The sequence below is a fragment of the Ciona robusta genome, chromosome 7, assembly GCF_009617815.1.
Source record: "Ciona robusta chromosome 7, ASM961781v2".
Lineage (NCBI taxonomy): Eukaryota > Metazoa > Chordata > Ascidiacea > Phlebobranchia > Cionidae > Ciona > Ciona robusta.
This window is the reverse complement of record NC_143241.1, coordinates 7,457,588-7,472,000: the sequence shown is the minus strand read 5'-3', so window position 1 is coordinate 7,472,000 and position 14,413 is coordinate 7,457,588. Positions and strand designations below refer to the sequence as shown.

Sequence of the window (14,413 nt, the reverse complement as noted above, 5' to 3'; positions counted from 1 at the left end):
TTTCTACCTTTTCGTTACAAAGTTTCACTTTGTTGCTCAGTTGTTTATTCGTTTTATCTTATCGAATCAAATAAGTAACAACGTATGGTGTTTACAAACATAAGTTAGTCTACATTCTGTAGTATTCAATGGTATATATATATATATATGTTTACAGTGCAAGGTGTACTTGGTCTACAGACATACGGTTTGCTGTATGAGGAGAAACTGTCTACGCCAGAGTTGTTTTGACGCACATCAGTGTGTGTGAAATTCCTAGAAGCCGTTGCGCCTGTGAATTGGCTAGCTGATAGTTTGGAAACTTTGGATGTGCCTATTTTTTAACTACTAGCTTAGCTTATTAGTTTATTATGTGAAATTTTTGCTGAAAACAGTAAATTCTTAGGAAAAAGAAGAAAACAGTAAAATTAATAGTGTTTTACTTTTAATGTGTTTGCAGGTGTAATGTTAGAACTGGGTTTAGGTGTAGGTTTATAATGGCGACTAAATCTCCGTGCTCCGAATCTGAACAGAAAGTCAAGGCGGTCCAGCTTATAAAACAACTTAAATGTCAGAATGGAAAACTCGTAGAGGAAAACAAAAGCTTAAAGGAGGAATTAGCAGTCATGCACCAAAGGTAATGCATTATGTTTTTAGTGGTAGTAAAGAATCTCCTGCATTATCTCCTAAACACTAATTACTAACTCTAATTACCATAAACCGTTCTAACCCCCAACTACCAACCTCTAACACTTTTCACCAGCCTAATCTGTAACGTACTGGAGGATTTTTTACCACTGCCGTGTATTTGCCAAACCTTAAATATTAGTAAGCAATCAATCTATAAATCTTGATATTACAACAGACTGGAGGAACTTGCAAATGGGGAAGCTATCCCATCGCATGATCCAAACCAACCCATCACCGTACTTACAGCGAAAAATCAAATAATCAAAGAAATGACGAAACAAAATTTAGAACTTCAACAAAAACTTGAAGAAAGTGGGATTAGTCGTGAAGCTGCATTGGTGGGCTTGGTTTTCTTGTTTTGTTTTTTATTTAAGTATAAAGTTTACAAGGCTCTTTTATTGATTGTTTTTGTAATTTGTAAAAGTGGCAGTTTGGTATGGAGTAGTTTTATATGCTGTCAACAAAACAATAACCCTGGATTTGTTGCACCATTTTTTTACAGGTGTTATGTAAGTTAAGTTGTATTTGACCAACACACAGTATTTTTAACAGGTAGGTATAGCTACAGTTTTTACATACATTTTTATTACATTAAAATTGAAAGTTTATGTAGGGCACAGAACTAAAAGATATATATACCCACAGTTGTAAACAACACTCATGTAATCCAATTGCTTGTAGAATCAACATGAGCAAGAGATGCTGATTACAAGCTATCGGAATCAACTCAAAGAAAAACAAATTGAGATCAACTTGTTGGTGCAGAATTCATCAGATAAAATATTATCTGAAAAGGTTAAGTATTTTGTTTATATGAAATATTTACTTTATTTTAGCCAAAACTTTAACAAAGGGGGCTCAATATTTTCTATTTTCCTAAACTCTTGATAATAATAATTATAGTTAAGAGTTGAGACCAAAACAAAAGGATTGTTCTGTATTGCTTAAACACTTTTATTAGGTTGCTTGGTTTCACATTATATAAACAAAGGAAAATGTTTTTTTTTCAAGTTTAAATTTAAATTCATAATATGGATAAAAAGACAATTTCCCTACATGTAACCAATATGCTTGAAAATGTCATTATTATGTCCAAAACTTGTTTATACTTTTCCCCTATTTCCACTACAGATGTTAAAGCTGTCAAAAACCTTGCAACGAACAATAGCGGTGAACTCAGCATACACAGCGAAGATTAAAGCGTTGCAGAAGGAAGTGAAGTCACTGTCATGCGATTGTGAACCAACACAAGCAACTGGATCAAACGAAGGTTTAACAAAGTTTCACTATTGATTTGTTTCTACAAAACCAATGCTGAATGGTTGTTAAGTTGTTTAATATAGTTTGATGGACCAACAACGCGATCTAATTCCTCTAATACTGTAAAACATAATTCTGCATCAAGCGCAGGACTCTCATGTATGTGGTAACTTATAAGCGAGCAGGAGGTGTATGATACAGAACACCCATGTTATGATGACTGTAGTTGTCCCGCCTTCATAATATAAATAAGTTAAATATGTATTTGGCTGGCACGAGTTGTATGAAACTGAAAAGCCAAGTTAAAATGACCGCTATTGCCCCGCCATACAAGAATAAATAGGTTACATTGATTCATTCAATGTACTGTATTGGCTAAAGTGTTATAATGACTGTTGTTACGCCGCCAAGTAAATCTAAATAAGTTACATTCGTTTATTAACAGGCACAAGGTGTATAAAACAGAACACATGTGTTATTATAACGACTGTAGTTCCCTGTAAATAAGTTACATTCATTGATTGATTACACCTACCAACCTGCGAGGATAAATAAACAACATTCGTTTATTTGGCAAGCATAAGTTGTATGAAACAAAACACAAAAAAAACACATGTGTTATTACGATGACTGTAGTTGCCCTGTAAATAAGTTACATTCATTGAATTCTTACATTAATTACTCCCACCCACCACAGACACCACAACAGTTCACGCAGTGTCAGGGGACTTTGATGTTGCGTCTCGGGTTCAAGGGTCAAGCAGTGGTGACATCATACCTAGCCAACCTGAAGAAACCAAGTCACCACGATCAGGGAAAAGTGATTTGGGGCTCGGAGTGTTACGAATGTCATCAAGGGAAGAACTGGATTTGGTGGGTTATAATTGTGTAAGGAGTGGGTACTATAGCTAGACATGCCAAGGGGCTTGTGGACGGGTTCCAACTGGATTTGGGGAGTTATAACTATGTAAGGAGTGAGCAGCGAGGTACCATGACTAAGGACACGGATCATAGCGTCACTTTTTTATTTCATTTCATAGTAATGATACAATTCCTGGTTTGGGCATTTCAAACCTTGGGAATTTTGTTGGTTTTAAAACTTGGTTGCCAAAACACAGGTTGTTTGATAAATGATGTAAACCAGTTTAGATCTCAACGCAGTAAGGGGTGTGACAGACAAGACCAAAGGGGATTTCACAAGTGCCTGGGGTTGTGTTCATAGTCAACATGTCTTTTTATTGTATGTATAGTAAAATCTAGGTGACATCAATAAAATGCCATATTGGTCAAACATTAGAAACACTGTTGAAGTTAAAACCCAAGGTGACATTTAATCCTGAATTAAATGGTTTAAAAAACTAGGATGTTAACCATATGTTGTTGTTTGTTTAACATGGATTCCTTGGACTTTTTATCATATGTAATAAAATGTGACGTATGAGAAAGATTTTCTTTGTTTTACTTGAAATGTTTCCATAGCAGTACAGGTACAGCGGGTGTTTTTAATAGAAATAAATATTTCTTTTTCAAGGTACAGCGTTCTGAATTTGAAAGAGTCCAGAAGGAACTTTATATTATGGAGCAGGAAAAAATTGTAATTATGATGTCATAACTGTATTTGTTTCATCATTAATCTTACTGTTTTAATCAAGAAACTGGAGCAAAAGCAAGAAATTCTAGCAAGTGAAAATTCAAACTTAAAAGAAGAATTAGAACATTTAAAAATGGAAAAAGAGAACTTATTGCGAAATAACCCAATGCAAACGCATGAAAGTAAGTTTATGGTGTTGTTACTTTATGTTTATTTGTTAAAGTACGTATGTATACATGTGTCTGATATTGTGGTATAAAGCAAGCTCACCTTTAACCTGAGAATACCGGGTACGAAACCTGATCACCCAACAATGTAGCTTGTAGGCGTATGTGTTTACTTGTGGTCACATGCGCTGTCTGAATTGCCAGCCATACGGGGAAACAAAAATAAGAAGTCACCGTATATGAAACAGTGCACCTGTGTTATAACTTAAGTTGTGTTGTTTTTAAATCCATTTAAACATTTATAGTTAATGAATTAAGAATTATCTTTAAATTACTCGAGCTAAATATATTTAAGGTTCAGATGTTGGAATCTACGAAAGCCAGCTAAAAGTTTTTCAAGAAGATTTTGAAGCAGAACGAAACGAAAAAGAACAAGTGATCCGACAGAACCAGGATCTTTCGCAGAAGATGAAAGAGTACGTACAAATATTAACATGGGCAACAAACTTGGGTGCCAGGGTGGGCGAACCTTCTGTGGGTTTTTCTACAACAGTACATTTTTCAGTAATTATTAAACTTTAGTGCATTTTATTTGTCGTCAAAAGAACCTCAAATGATAAATTTTGTTAATTTTGTTTTTTTAAATTATCAGGTTAATGGACACCATACAGTCCACACAAGCCAACTTAACTCATAATGACCATTTTCCAACTCCTAGACAGGTGTGTATTACTTTTCATGAGCTATATATTTATAAATCCTGTGTTTTTTAAATTTTATTTCTTACTGTTTTTTAATTTACACATGCTATGATACCTGAGATTAAGGCCAACGTTGGCCCCTTACTTCGACATCTAAGGTGATCCAACCCATTAGTGACCACTTGGTTGAAGCAATTGCCGCTAAGTGTCTTGCCCGGTATCTTTAGGTTGTAATCCAAGCAATTAACTAGTTATAATACAAGCAATTAACTAAGCCACAACGCTAGACCTTGGCCAATCTCCCCCAACTTCCAATCATAAATTGCCACAAGTCTCACAAAGTATTTCAATCTCCACCAGCTAAAAGCTACCATATCATCCAACCAACATAATCTGTTTAAATCCAGTTCCCAAGACAAACGCACAGCACAAGTGGCCTTCCACAGTATGAGCATCGTGAACCAATGCATCATTCGCCATCTGCACCTGGTGGTCTGCAACACACACATCAACAACCACCACCACCACCAAACTATAGAGTTCCACATTCCAATGAAAAGGGTGAATTATGTGCAGTAGTTTAAACTGTGGTTCTCAAACTGTGCGTTTCAACATGGTTTCTTGTAAAACTTTGTTGCCCCATAAGAATCCACTTGACAGTAATAAAAGTTGTTAGTAATTTGTGCCAGTTTTATGTATATTAGCTGACTTGGAGTAGTCCACTATTAAACTGTAAAGTTGGTAGTAAGCCTACTTGAAATAAATTTGGAAAAAAAACTGCATTAGATTAATATTACATCTGATGGCAATATTTTGTTATTCCATATTCTAAATTTAAAAAACAGCCTACATTTCATAATCTAAAACTTACACCACCCATAGAACAACCTTGGGGTTTTCCAAACCAACCACAATCCCATAGATTTGAACCATCTCATCAACCAGGAAACCATAATGCCCCGCCCAGGAGAATTGGATTTCCACAGGTGAGTGTTTACGATTATAGATCTCTCTATTACAGAAGACACAATAGTGTGGAGTAAGACGGTACGCATTTTCTTTCCATTTCAGAGCTTTGTTAATTGTTTTAGAACATGAATGGGAAAAATTGGGATTTAGGTGGTATACAAATAAAGGAATATAAGTAAACTATCCAGTATTCCAACTTAAAACAATATTTTTGTTGTTTTAAAGTTATTATTGTTAGATTATGCCATTTCATTTGTTCACCGCTATAGGATTCAATAGTAAATTTATGTTTTATGCAGCACCCCAACCCTAATGCACCAAACGAGCCACAAAGTGTACCCATCACCCCGATGACCCAACCCATGCCACGCCCACAAGGAAGACTCACATCGCAAATATCACAGGTTTGTGCAATTTGTCCTCATGATTTGCTTGGCGGGGTAGCAAGAATCATTATAACACTTTGGTCATCAATTCATTATAGTATATTGAACGAATGAATTTAACTTGTTTATTCTTGTATGGCGGGCAATAATAATCATTTTAACTTGGCTGTTCCGTTTCATACAACTCATGCAGAGTTTTTGCTAGTTTGTGTTGCGTTTCTATATTTGTGAGGTCTTTAGTGGGGCACACCTGAGACGCTTAAATATACAACATATGATCTTTATTGTTCTTTAAACCAGAATTACAACCAGCAAGACCCTCGTAACTTTGAATACAGACCTGGTGCCGATGCCACGTGAGTTGTAACGTATTGTAGGTATAAAGTGTTAAAATTACTTTGTTACATTTAACTAATATGACTTTCTTAATGACTGGCATTGGAAATGTAGTAAATAGTTTAAAATTTGTTGCGCATCACTGGTACATTGTATAAATTGTTGCGCATCACTGTTTCAGTGACCATCAAAAACATCCTTAAGAATCCTGGTTTATGACATCACAGCCACTGTAAGTGACACTTCAATGCTGATTATCTCTTCATTTTTATATCTGTTAACTATTAAAGCAATTAATGTTATTTTTGTGTGAACGCATTAACCACTTGGGGCAGCAGTGGGTGAAGGGTTTGTTTATGAACAATGGTTATTGTTTACAAACAAACTTGTTTATTAAAATACTCAGCAGTCAGCACTATTTTTAGCCAAAGTGGCACAAAATATTTCTTTAAAAAATGAAATTCTGTAAAAAAATCACTAACGATATAAAATCAAATTTTCTGTTGTTTTTAAAGTTTTTATGAAGAATAATTTTAAACAAGAATTTATTTCTAGTTAGCCTTGTATAGTGCCTTATGATGTCATAATGCATTTATTTGAACTAAATAGGCTTAAATATATATGTGGTTTTTATGCACTAAATTGACTAAAACAATGTGATTTTATAATTTGTGTCAAATGTTTAAAACAACATATTTGTTCCATTTTATAAAGTTCCAACTTCAACCTATTCCATAATCTAATTAATGCGCTTATGATGTTTTAGTCCCTTTTAAAAAAAGTTTAATAACTAAAAAAATGTTTGTGAACCAAAAGTGATGTCTTTTTTGTAAAATCTTTTAAATCTTTTGATTAAATCGTGTTGAACAAGAGTATAATTGCGGTACATTAACACAGGGGTTCTTAACTGGGGCACGCCTATTTTTGGGGGTTGGGGGTCATGTATACTTCATAAATGTTTGTGAAAGATAATACTGTTTTATAAGTTATAACTAAACGAGTCTTCTTTAGCAAAATATAGGGTGCAGGTTTTTTATGTATTTTCAAAGGCGTGTCTCAGTTTAAAACTCCTTTTTTAATAGAAATGTTTCTTTTCAAGCAGTCACAGCTTTGGTGCGCATTTTGTACTGCCCTAAACATCTGTAAACACCAAAATTATATTTCAAAACAACAAAACCAAAGATATTGTTCACGTAGTAGAAATTTTTCTTCTAATGCATTGCACTAAACACATTTATAAATGAACTTTTTTTGGCGACTTTTTTTGAAGAATGCAACTCCATTTTACATTAGACATTCGTGCATTTAGTTTGTTTAAATGTCCGGCACATTACTTATCGTTAATAGGATTGTAAATTCACTAGCTGTATATATTTTTCAAGTTTTATTTTTCGCCCAATTAGAATTTTTCTTCTGTTTACAACGTTGCGAATACGTAACTTATGCACGTTATAACATATATTGTTACGTTGTAAAGATTGTTATGTCGTATGCAATAAAGGTTTGTTACGACATAATGAATCGTTGTTTATTGTTTACATTTTCAAACGAGTTCAAAAAATTTAAATATTACTTTTTGGCCCGAGATATTGGCTTTTTGAGGGTACTTTAGTAATTTTAGTAAGTATATAAGTATTATCCGGAGACGAGCAGTGGTTTACAGTTTTACACTACAAAAGACAGGTCTTAGTTCTAGATACGTTGTAGTTTCAGGCGAGTTTATATCAGCTCGTAGCGAGTTTTCAGTGAGCCCAGACGAAGGAAGAAATACGTTAATTTTTTGTTTCTATAGCAACGTGATGACGTATAATTCCCCTAGCAACCAGCTTGTTCTAATCAACCGAGGAACCCAACAGTTTACCCCCCAAATTAAACCCTACAACCAACACATTGCCCCAATAAACCCCCAGACCGCCTTACCCACCCAGACACCCCCTACAACTTGCCCCAATCAACTAAACCCAGCTAAAACTCCACAAAACTTAGTTTGGAGTCAAATCCCACAACTCCAACGCCCCCAAATTAGCCCCAAACCCCAGGGAAATTACCCCAACCCCATTTTGAACCCCTACTATCAACAAATATGGCGCCCAGCTCAAACTTATACGCAACCGATGACGTATCAGAGCCCAATCGTCTCAGCCAATCAGCAGGAGCTGTGTGCAAAACCAAACGACGTCACACCTCTACAAAAGTAAGTTTGATTATTATTAAAATATGAAATGAGACATTTAGCAGATTTCATCCAAATACAGTGGTTTCAATTTATTTGTACTCTATATGAGTGAGGTCCTACGTCATGGGATCTGTGGTTTTATGCCCCAGTATATAGGCTTATTGTAGCGAAATACGCTAATATTGCTTTAAAGGAGTGTACAAAATGGATAGAAAGCATCGTTTTAACTTTTACACTTCAGAAATTCGGTCGAACAGAAATTGGAAGACACGATTAAGAGACAACGAGAACTTATCGGAAAACTGGTAACTGCTATAATACATGACCGTCTACGGTCACGCAAGCAAAATCCTACTGATAACGTCAGCGATGACGTAGACAAGCTTCTGACGTCACACGAGGACTTGTTACATGATATATCATACGAAGCAATCAGCGCTATAAGATTATACAGATCAAGAAAAATAATCAATACTGGAAATTCTAGAACAAAGAAAACAAAGAGAACAAGAAAGGCGACCTCGGAGAAAAAGGTAAATTTTCTAATGTATGTTGCTTTTTAGTTATTAAGCAGGGTGGGGGAAGATGGGACAACGTTTCTTTCTGTTTTCTCGTCCCATTTGGTATGAACATTCAAGTAATTATAAAACCGTATTCTCACGACTCCCATTGACCGTTGTTATTTTTTTCAAACACAATAGGTAGGCTATATTTGGATAATATGTGTTAAAGGAGTCCCATCTTACCCAACAGTACTGTAAATTAAAGTTTGGGTGTGTGGTCTACTTGCTATGCTATGTTACAGACTTCGTTATGCTACCGTTGCGTAATTCTAAAAAAAATTAAACAATTCTTAATCAGTTTCATCGAAAGCGGAACCGGAAGTGGACGCGTTCCCCCCCAATAAGTTCGCGACGCCACGCTTCTTCGTCGAATGTTTCGCATTCTACAACTGGCTATGACGTCACAAAAGTAAAACAATGGCTCAACGGCACCACCACGCGACCAGTAAGAAACCGTAAATTAGGCTGTGCTATATATTTTGTATTTAATCGCTCTATACTTACAAATAGTTGCACAATATATCTTTTTATGTTTTGTTTAACGAATTTAACAAATTGATTCCTTCATAAAGTTATGCTCGGTTACAACGTTACTTGAATTCCCCACTTAAAATGTTACGCCAAAGGGGGATTCCCATAGTTGGAAACCCCCGTCGCTTTTCGTTGAATGTAAAAAAAATATCAAATGACACTTCGTGACGTAATTGATGACGTAGTTGCGTGGTTTCGCGTTTGATGACGTATATTAAATAAGTGTTTCGCGTCATAGGTTCGTAACAACTCAATCCAGCGACGCGTTTACGAAGCTGGAGATGCGTCATCTTCTGCAAGCCGACAACTTGATGACGTCAGTGGGAGTGACGTCACGCTAAATGACTTCAGGAAAATGAAGTTTCCAGATAGTCGTTTGTACAGGTAAATAAATCATTGTGACATCATAGAACACTTAATTTGATCTTTCTTTTTAGTCTACGGCAAGAGTTTGCACGCCAGCTTAAATTATTGAGGGATGAATTTGAAATTGTAGCTTCGTCTACTGATACAACTGATGTAAAACCAAGTAAGTTCATCTTTACTGGAGTAACCAAACCTTCCATGATGCCCATGTTATAGCTCGACAGTGAGCATGAGGTGTATAAATACACCATGTGTGTCTGGTGTATAAGAAGACACTCATGTTATAGCTCGACAGTGAGCATGAGGTGTATGAATACACCATGTGTGCCCAGTGTATAAGAAGACACCTATGTTATAGCTGGACAGTGAGCATGAGGTGTATAAATACACCATGTGTGTCTGGTGTATAAGAAGACACTCATGTTATAACTCGACAGTGAGCATGAGGTGTATGAATACACCATGTGTGTCTGGTGTATAAAAAGACACCCATGTTATAACTAAACAGTGAGCATGAGGTGTATAAATACACCATGTGTGTCTGGTGTATAAGAAGACACTCATGTTATAGTTCGACAGTGAGCATGAGGTGTATGAATACACCATGTGTGCCCAGTGTATAAGAAGACACCCATGTTATAGACAGTGAGCATGAGGTATATTTATACACCACATACTCTATTTCACATTCCCAGCAGCATCACACCACGGTAAATGTGATTCCAATGATTGGAAACCTCTGACATCATCAGCTATGACATCATCAAGTGAAGACCCAAACTCGATAACATCATGCAATGATGAAAGCCCAGATGAACTTTTGAACTCTCTTGAAAAGAAATATAAACTTAGACAAAGAGTGAGAGATTTTTATTTATAAAAGTATTCATGGTTGCTTAATGTAGGTTTCTAAGGTGTTAGGTAACACATAAGTTATAATCATTCTGTTTTCTTACAGACAAAGTTGGTTCCTTGGTCACTAAGATCAAAACCACTAAGGTTTGTTACATCATAGTTCTACTTATTGTGCAATAACTTAAAAATAACATTCTGTCAGGAATTGTAGGAAATTTCGTTGTTCTCAACATTCAGACATTATGACATCAGAATCGGACAGTGATGATGTCACAATAAACAGACCAAGACACATCTCAGGTAAATATTTACCCCAATTTTACAATACTGTGATGTCACACTTGCTATTGTTTCAGGAACAAATGAAAATTTTCAAGCAAGAGCAATGAAGAAAATTAAACACATGAGAGCTGTATGGAGGTATAGAAATAAAAAAATTTTAATCATCAATTTTGTTTCCGTTATATTTATAACTATATATTATACAGAGTTTCCTTAACTATAGTTTGCACCAGAAGAAAACATGTTATTTCTGAGTATGCAGGCATAAGATCGCCCACATTTTATGAACCAATTTTAGGTTTTCTTTATTTTTATAGTTTTTTATTAACAGAAAAGTCCAAAGTAAAGAGCCACGTTTGACGGATGTTAAATATTTAAGAAAGGACAAAACAACTGGGGTGGAACTTGAAGGGAGTAACCAGGTAAGATTGTCTTGTTTAATTTTTTACAAATTTTTGCTATTTTTTATCTAATAAAGTCAGATTTTATAATTGGTGTACTCCTGTACAGAAACTAAATCTACAATTTGATTTTTTTATTGAAAACGATGGCGTTTAAGTTATCTTCTTTTATACTTGAAACGGTGGCGTCATGGGTGTCTCCCCTCTTACTGCTAATATAAACTTACCATACCAAGCAAAATACATCTGCAGAACCCCAGATTACCTACAGATGAAAGGGGAGGGGATTATTTAATCGACCGATTTCTTAATCTGCCCTCTAATAATGTGGGTGAAAACTTTAGTGAACAAGCTGAGGAAAAATCAGAAGCTGATTTGGGAAATTGTATTGGAGATGGTGGGAATGATGTGTAAGTCGGTCTGTGTGTTATTTTTAAGAACAGTGGGACCAAAATTCAAACACTATAGCCAGTACATTAGCACAGCTTTTCTTGGAATGTGGAAATACTGGGATAACTTAATGCTGTTGCCTGTCTGTATTGTAGCCGTGGATGACTAATAAATTATTAAATTTGACATTGTTTGCTTGAATCCAAGGCCGAAATGAAGTGTATTGTCGGTGTTGAATCTGACTTCATAATCAGCATTATTACATCATAATATATTACACAGAGCTGTTAACATTCAACAAAATCTTGAGGAGAATAAAGAAGAAGACACAAAGTCCTCCAAATCGGATATTTTTAAAGATTCCACTACTCAGAGTGGGACAAAGTTGGATTTCACATATGATGACATCACAGCTCCTGATGTCATAGAAGAGATTGTGATTGAACAAGACAATGAATATGATAATGGTCCTTTGTTACCTCGGGACACTTCAACTCCAGAAAAACCTGGTGAAGAAAAGGATCTGGCAACACTTGAAGAATTCCCTTGTGAGTTACTGGTCGCTGATGTGCGGTCAATCACTGGGAAGACTGAAGTTTCCGATGATAAAAATGAAAAATTTGAGAATATTCCGGCAAAACTAAGAGAAAGCAGCGAGAATAATAAAATACCTCAAGGGAGACAGCTGGTGGCAAAGTTTCGACCTTTAAACAAAGAAAAGAGGCAGCCAACGCTTGAATGCAATAAAAGCATGGATTCCATCTCTTCTTCTGTTCATTTGCAAATTGTGTCCGATTTTGAAGCAAGTCTTTTGGAGCCTATCAAAAAAGGTTGGTAGTATTTCATATATGTTAAATCGGTAAAACTTTACTTGTAGGTATAGCTTTTTTTGCCCATAGTTAAAGTTTTCATAGTTTTATATAACTTTTTGTACAACATGTTAAAACATCTATTTTATTTTTTAGAAAATAAGGAAAAGAGCGACAAAAAGATTTCAAAAATGGATGAGCAGCAAGACTGCCCTCTTGTGACCGAAACCCCACCTAGTGATCAGAAATCGGAGGATTTCAACAAAGAAGAAATCCACGAAGAATCTGAAGATAGCCTCACATCGGTTGATGATGATCCTAACATAGATATTAAAAATATATCATCAGAAATAAGTTTAGTGGAATGGGGACTAGTGCCAAGAAAAGCAATGGCAAAAGCTAAGGTAAGAAACTTAAACCTTGTGTTTTGCAAAATATACACATAGTGCTACATAGTCATTACAATCTTTCTTAATCTTTGTTACATATGCTTCTAAGTTTTTTAAAGTTGAATTTCAGTCAAAACCCACCCAAAATGTCTATCAAGTTAATAAATATAAATTTAATGGCATCAACTTTTAGTTTGAGAAGGTCTTAGAAATTCAGCTTCTTAGAAATGCTTTTTACACAGCATTGGCATTCCACAACTTATTTTTTGACAACCAAAATTCATGTCCCAAGTTACAATACTATTCATACCTTTTTTAGGAACGAATTCAAAAACAACTTCGTGGTTTGGATTCAAGCTCAACACAAGAATTATCCTCCGGTAAAAAATCCAGCCGCAAGATGTCACTAAGGAGCTGTGTTGGTTCTGTATATAAAGATTGTGAAGATGCAAAGGTATATTACTCTTCCAATTAGACATATACATTTGTATTGATTAAAATTTTCTTCAAAATAAGTTGCTAAATAAACCTGCAAAAGCGTATAATGAATAAATGAATCTACCTTTTTATCCTGGTAAGGCAACGATAGCCTTTCTTTACAACACGGGTGTTCTGTTTCATACACCTCATGCCGCTTACAAGTTACCACAAACGTAACTTTGTAGGAAAATATTATTTTGGTTTGTAATTTTTTAATTCATGGCGGACAATTTAGACAACTTGTAATGCAAAACTTTTTAACCAAGTCCTCAATTTATCAGTATTCATTTTACCAGGAAACCAAGCCACACATAAGCAGCTCATCCACACACTCTAGTGGTAAAGAACCCGCTAACGACCCTGGCAGCGACTCTGATCTTCCCCCAGTACCCTGGTTATCTACAAAGACAAAAGAAGAACCTATGCCATAGAGATGCCATATGTGTATAATTTGCTCTAAATATAAAGGTGATCATAACCAACAGGTCCAGAAGATAGCATATCTACACGTTTTTCTATATATGTTCGCAGAACATTGAGTTCTGGGTAAGGTTTTATGTTACTTTCATTATAATATGTGTTTAATACACACGGATTGCTGTAAAGGCGCTGATTTATTGTATATGATGATTTATATCGTTTATGACATTGTATGCATTAAAACAATATTTTAAACATCGTTTATTTGCACTTAACATATATTTTCTATATAAACATTTTAATGTGTTAGATTTACACGTGTATTGTGGTTTTCTAATAAATAAAGTTTTTTTGTAAACTCTTTGCAATGTGGCTTATGTTAGTTTGGCAGGTAAGGCCAAATGGAAACGGTTTTATGCGAAATTCAAAGGAATTTTCGCTAAATTAACCGTGATGTCCCGAACTCAAATCATTAATATTGACGTCATACAACCAGCTGACCGAAGATCAGTCATCCGTGTTATTAAAATGGATGAGTTGTAGGATTTTCGGATGGAATTAACTCAATGGACCTATAGTTGGCCGAGTTTAAGTCGTCTGTTAGTTATGGGTGATTTATTGCAAGAAACTAAAGCAGCGGTGACGCGTATGGCGCGCGAACGCGATCAAAAG

The 14,413-nt window shown here is 35.3% G+C and overlaps 2 protein-coding genes across 4 annotated transcripts; both read left to right on the top strand.

Moving 5' to 3' along the window:
- The first annotated feature begins 406 nt into the window (after positions 1–406).
- On the top strand, positions 407–7,343 carry LOC149734355 (uncharacterized). 2 transcript variants are annotated; one of them, XM_089881657.1, is made up of 14 exons: positions 407–616; positions 845–1,007; positions 1,351–1,464; positions 1,801–1,939; positions 2,627–2,802; positions 3,467–3,523; positions 3,582–3,702; positions 4,043–4,163; positions 4,340–4,409; positions 4,796–4,949; positions 5,271–5,374; positions 5,657–5,761; positions 6,044–6,099; positions 6,261–7,343. In XM_089881657.1, the coding sequence occupies exons 1-14, from the start codon at positions 477–479 to the stop codon at positions 6,280–6,282; spliced, it is 1,542 nt and encodes a 513-aa protein (XP_089737783.1). In that variant the 5' UTR covers positions 407–476; the 3' UTR covers positions 6,283–7,343. The 2 variants fall into 2 exon arrangements, with proteins under 2 accessions (XP_089737783.1, XP_089737782.1); XM_089881656.1 differs by having other exon boundaries at positions 3,461–3,523.
- Positions 7,344–7,679: 336 nt separating this feature from the next.
- On the top strand, positions 7,680–14,104 carry LOC149734354 (uncharacterized). Of its 2 annotated transcripts, none has more exons than XM_089881654.1 (15): positions 7,680–8,273; positions 8,497–8,788; positions 9,117–9,263; positions 9,588–9,733; positions 9,787–9,878; positions 10,414–10,574; positions 10,674–10,714; positions 10,773–10,870; positions 10,927–10,990; positions 11,184–11,274; positions 11,506–11,663; positions 11,926–12,473; positions 12,609–12,856; positions 13,161–13,295; positions 13,618–14,104. In XM_089881654.1, the coding sequence occupies exons 1-15, from the start codon at positions 7,879–7,881 to the stop codon at positions 13,750–13,752; spliced, it is 2,751 nt and encodes a 916-aa protein (XP_089737780.1). In that variant the 5' UTR covers positions 7,680–7,878; the 3' UTR covers positions 13,753–14,104. The 2 variants fall into 2 exon arrangements, with proteins under 2 accessions (XP_089737780.1, XP_089737779.1); XM_089881653.1 differs by having other exon boundaries at positions 10,411–10,574.
- The last annotated feature ends 309 nt before the right edge of the window (positions 14,105–14,413 follow it).

Coding starts and splice junctions, on each gene's coding strand:
- LOC149734355 (XM_089881656.1), top strand. CDS start 477: ATGGCGACTAAATCTCCGTGCTCCGAATCTGAACAGAAAGTCAAGGCG. Junction 1,008..1,350: donor TTAGTCGTGAAGCTGCATTG/GTGGGCTTGGTT, acceptor AATTGCTTGTAG/AATCAACATGAGCAAGAGAT. Junction 5,762..6,043: donor TCACATCGCAAATATCACAG/GTTTGTGCAATT, acceptor TCTTTAAACCAG/AATTACAACCAGCAAGACCC.
- LOC149734354 (XM_089881653.1), top strand. CDS start 7,879: ATGACGTATAATTCCCCTAGCAACCAGCTTGTTCTAATCAACCGAGGA. Junction 8,274..8,496: donor GACGTCACACCTCTACAAAA/GTAAGTTTGATT, acceptor TTTACACTTCAG/AAATTCGGTCGAACAGAAAT. Junction 10,715..10,772: donor CTAAGATCAAAACCACTAAG/GTTTGTTACATC, acceptor ACATTCTGTCAG/GAATTGTAGGAAATTTCGTT.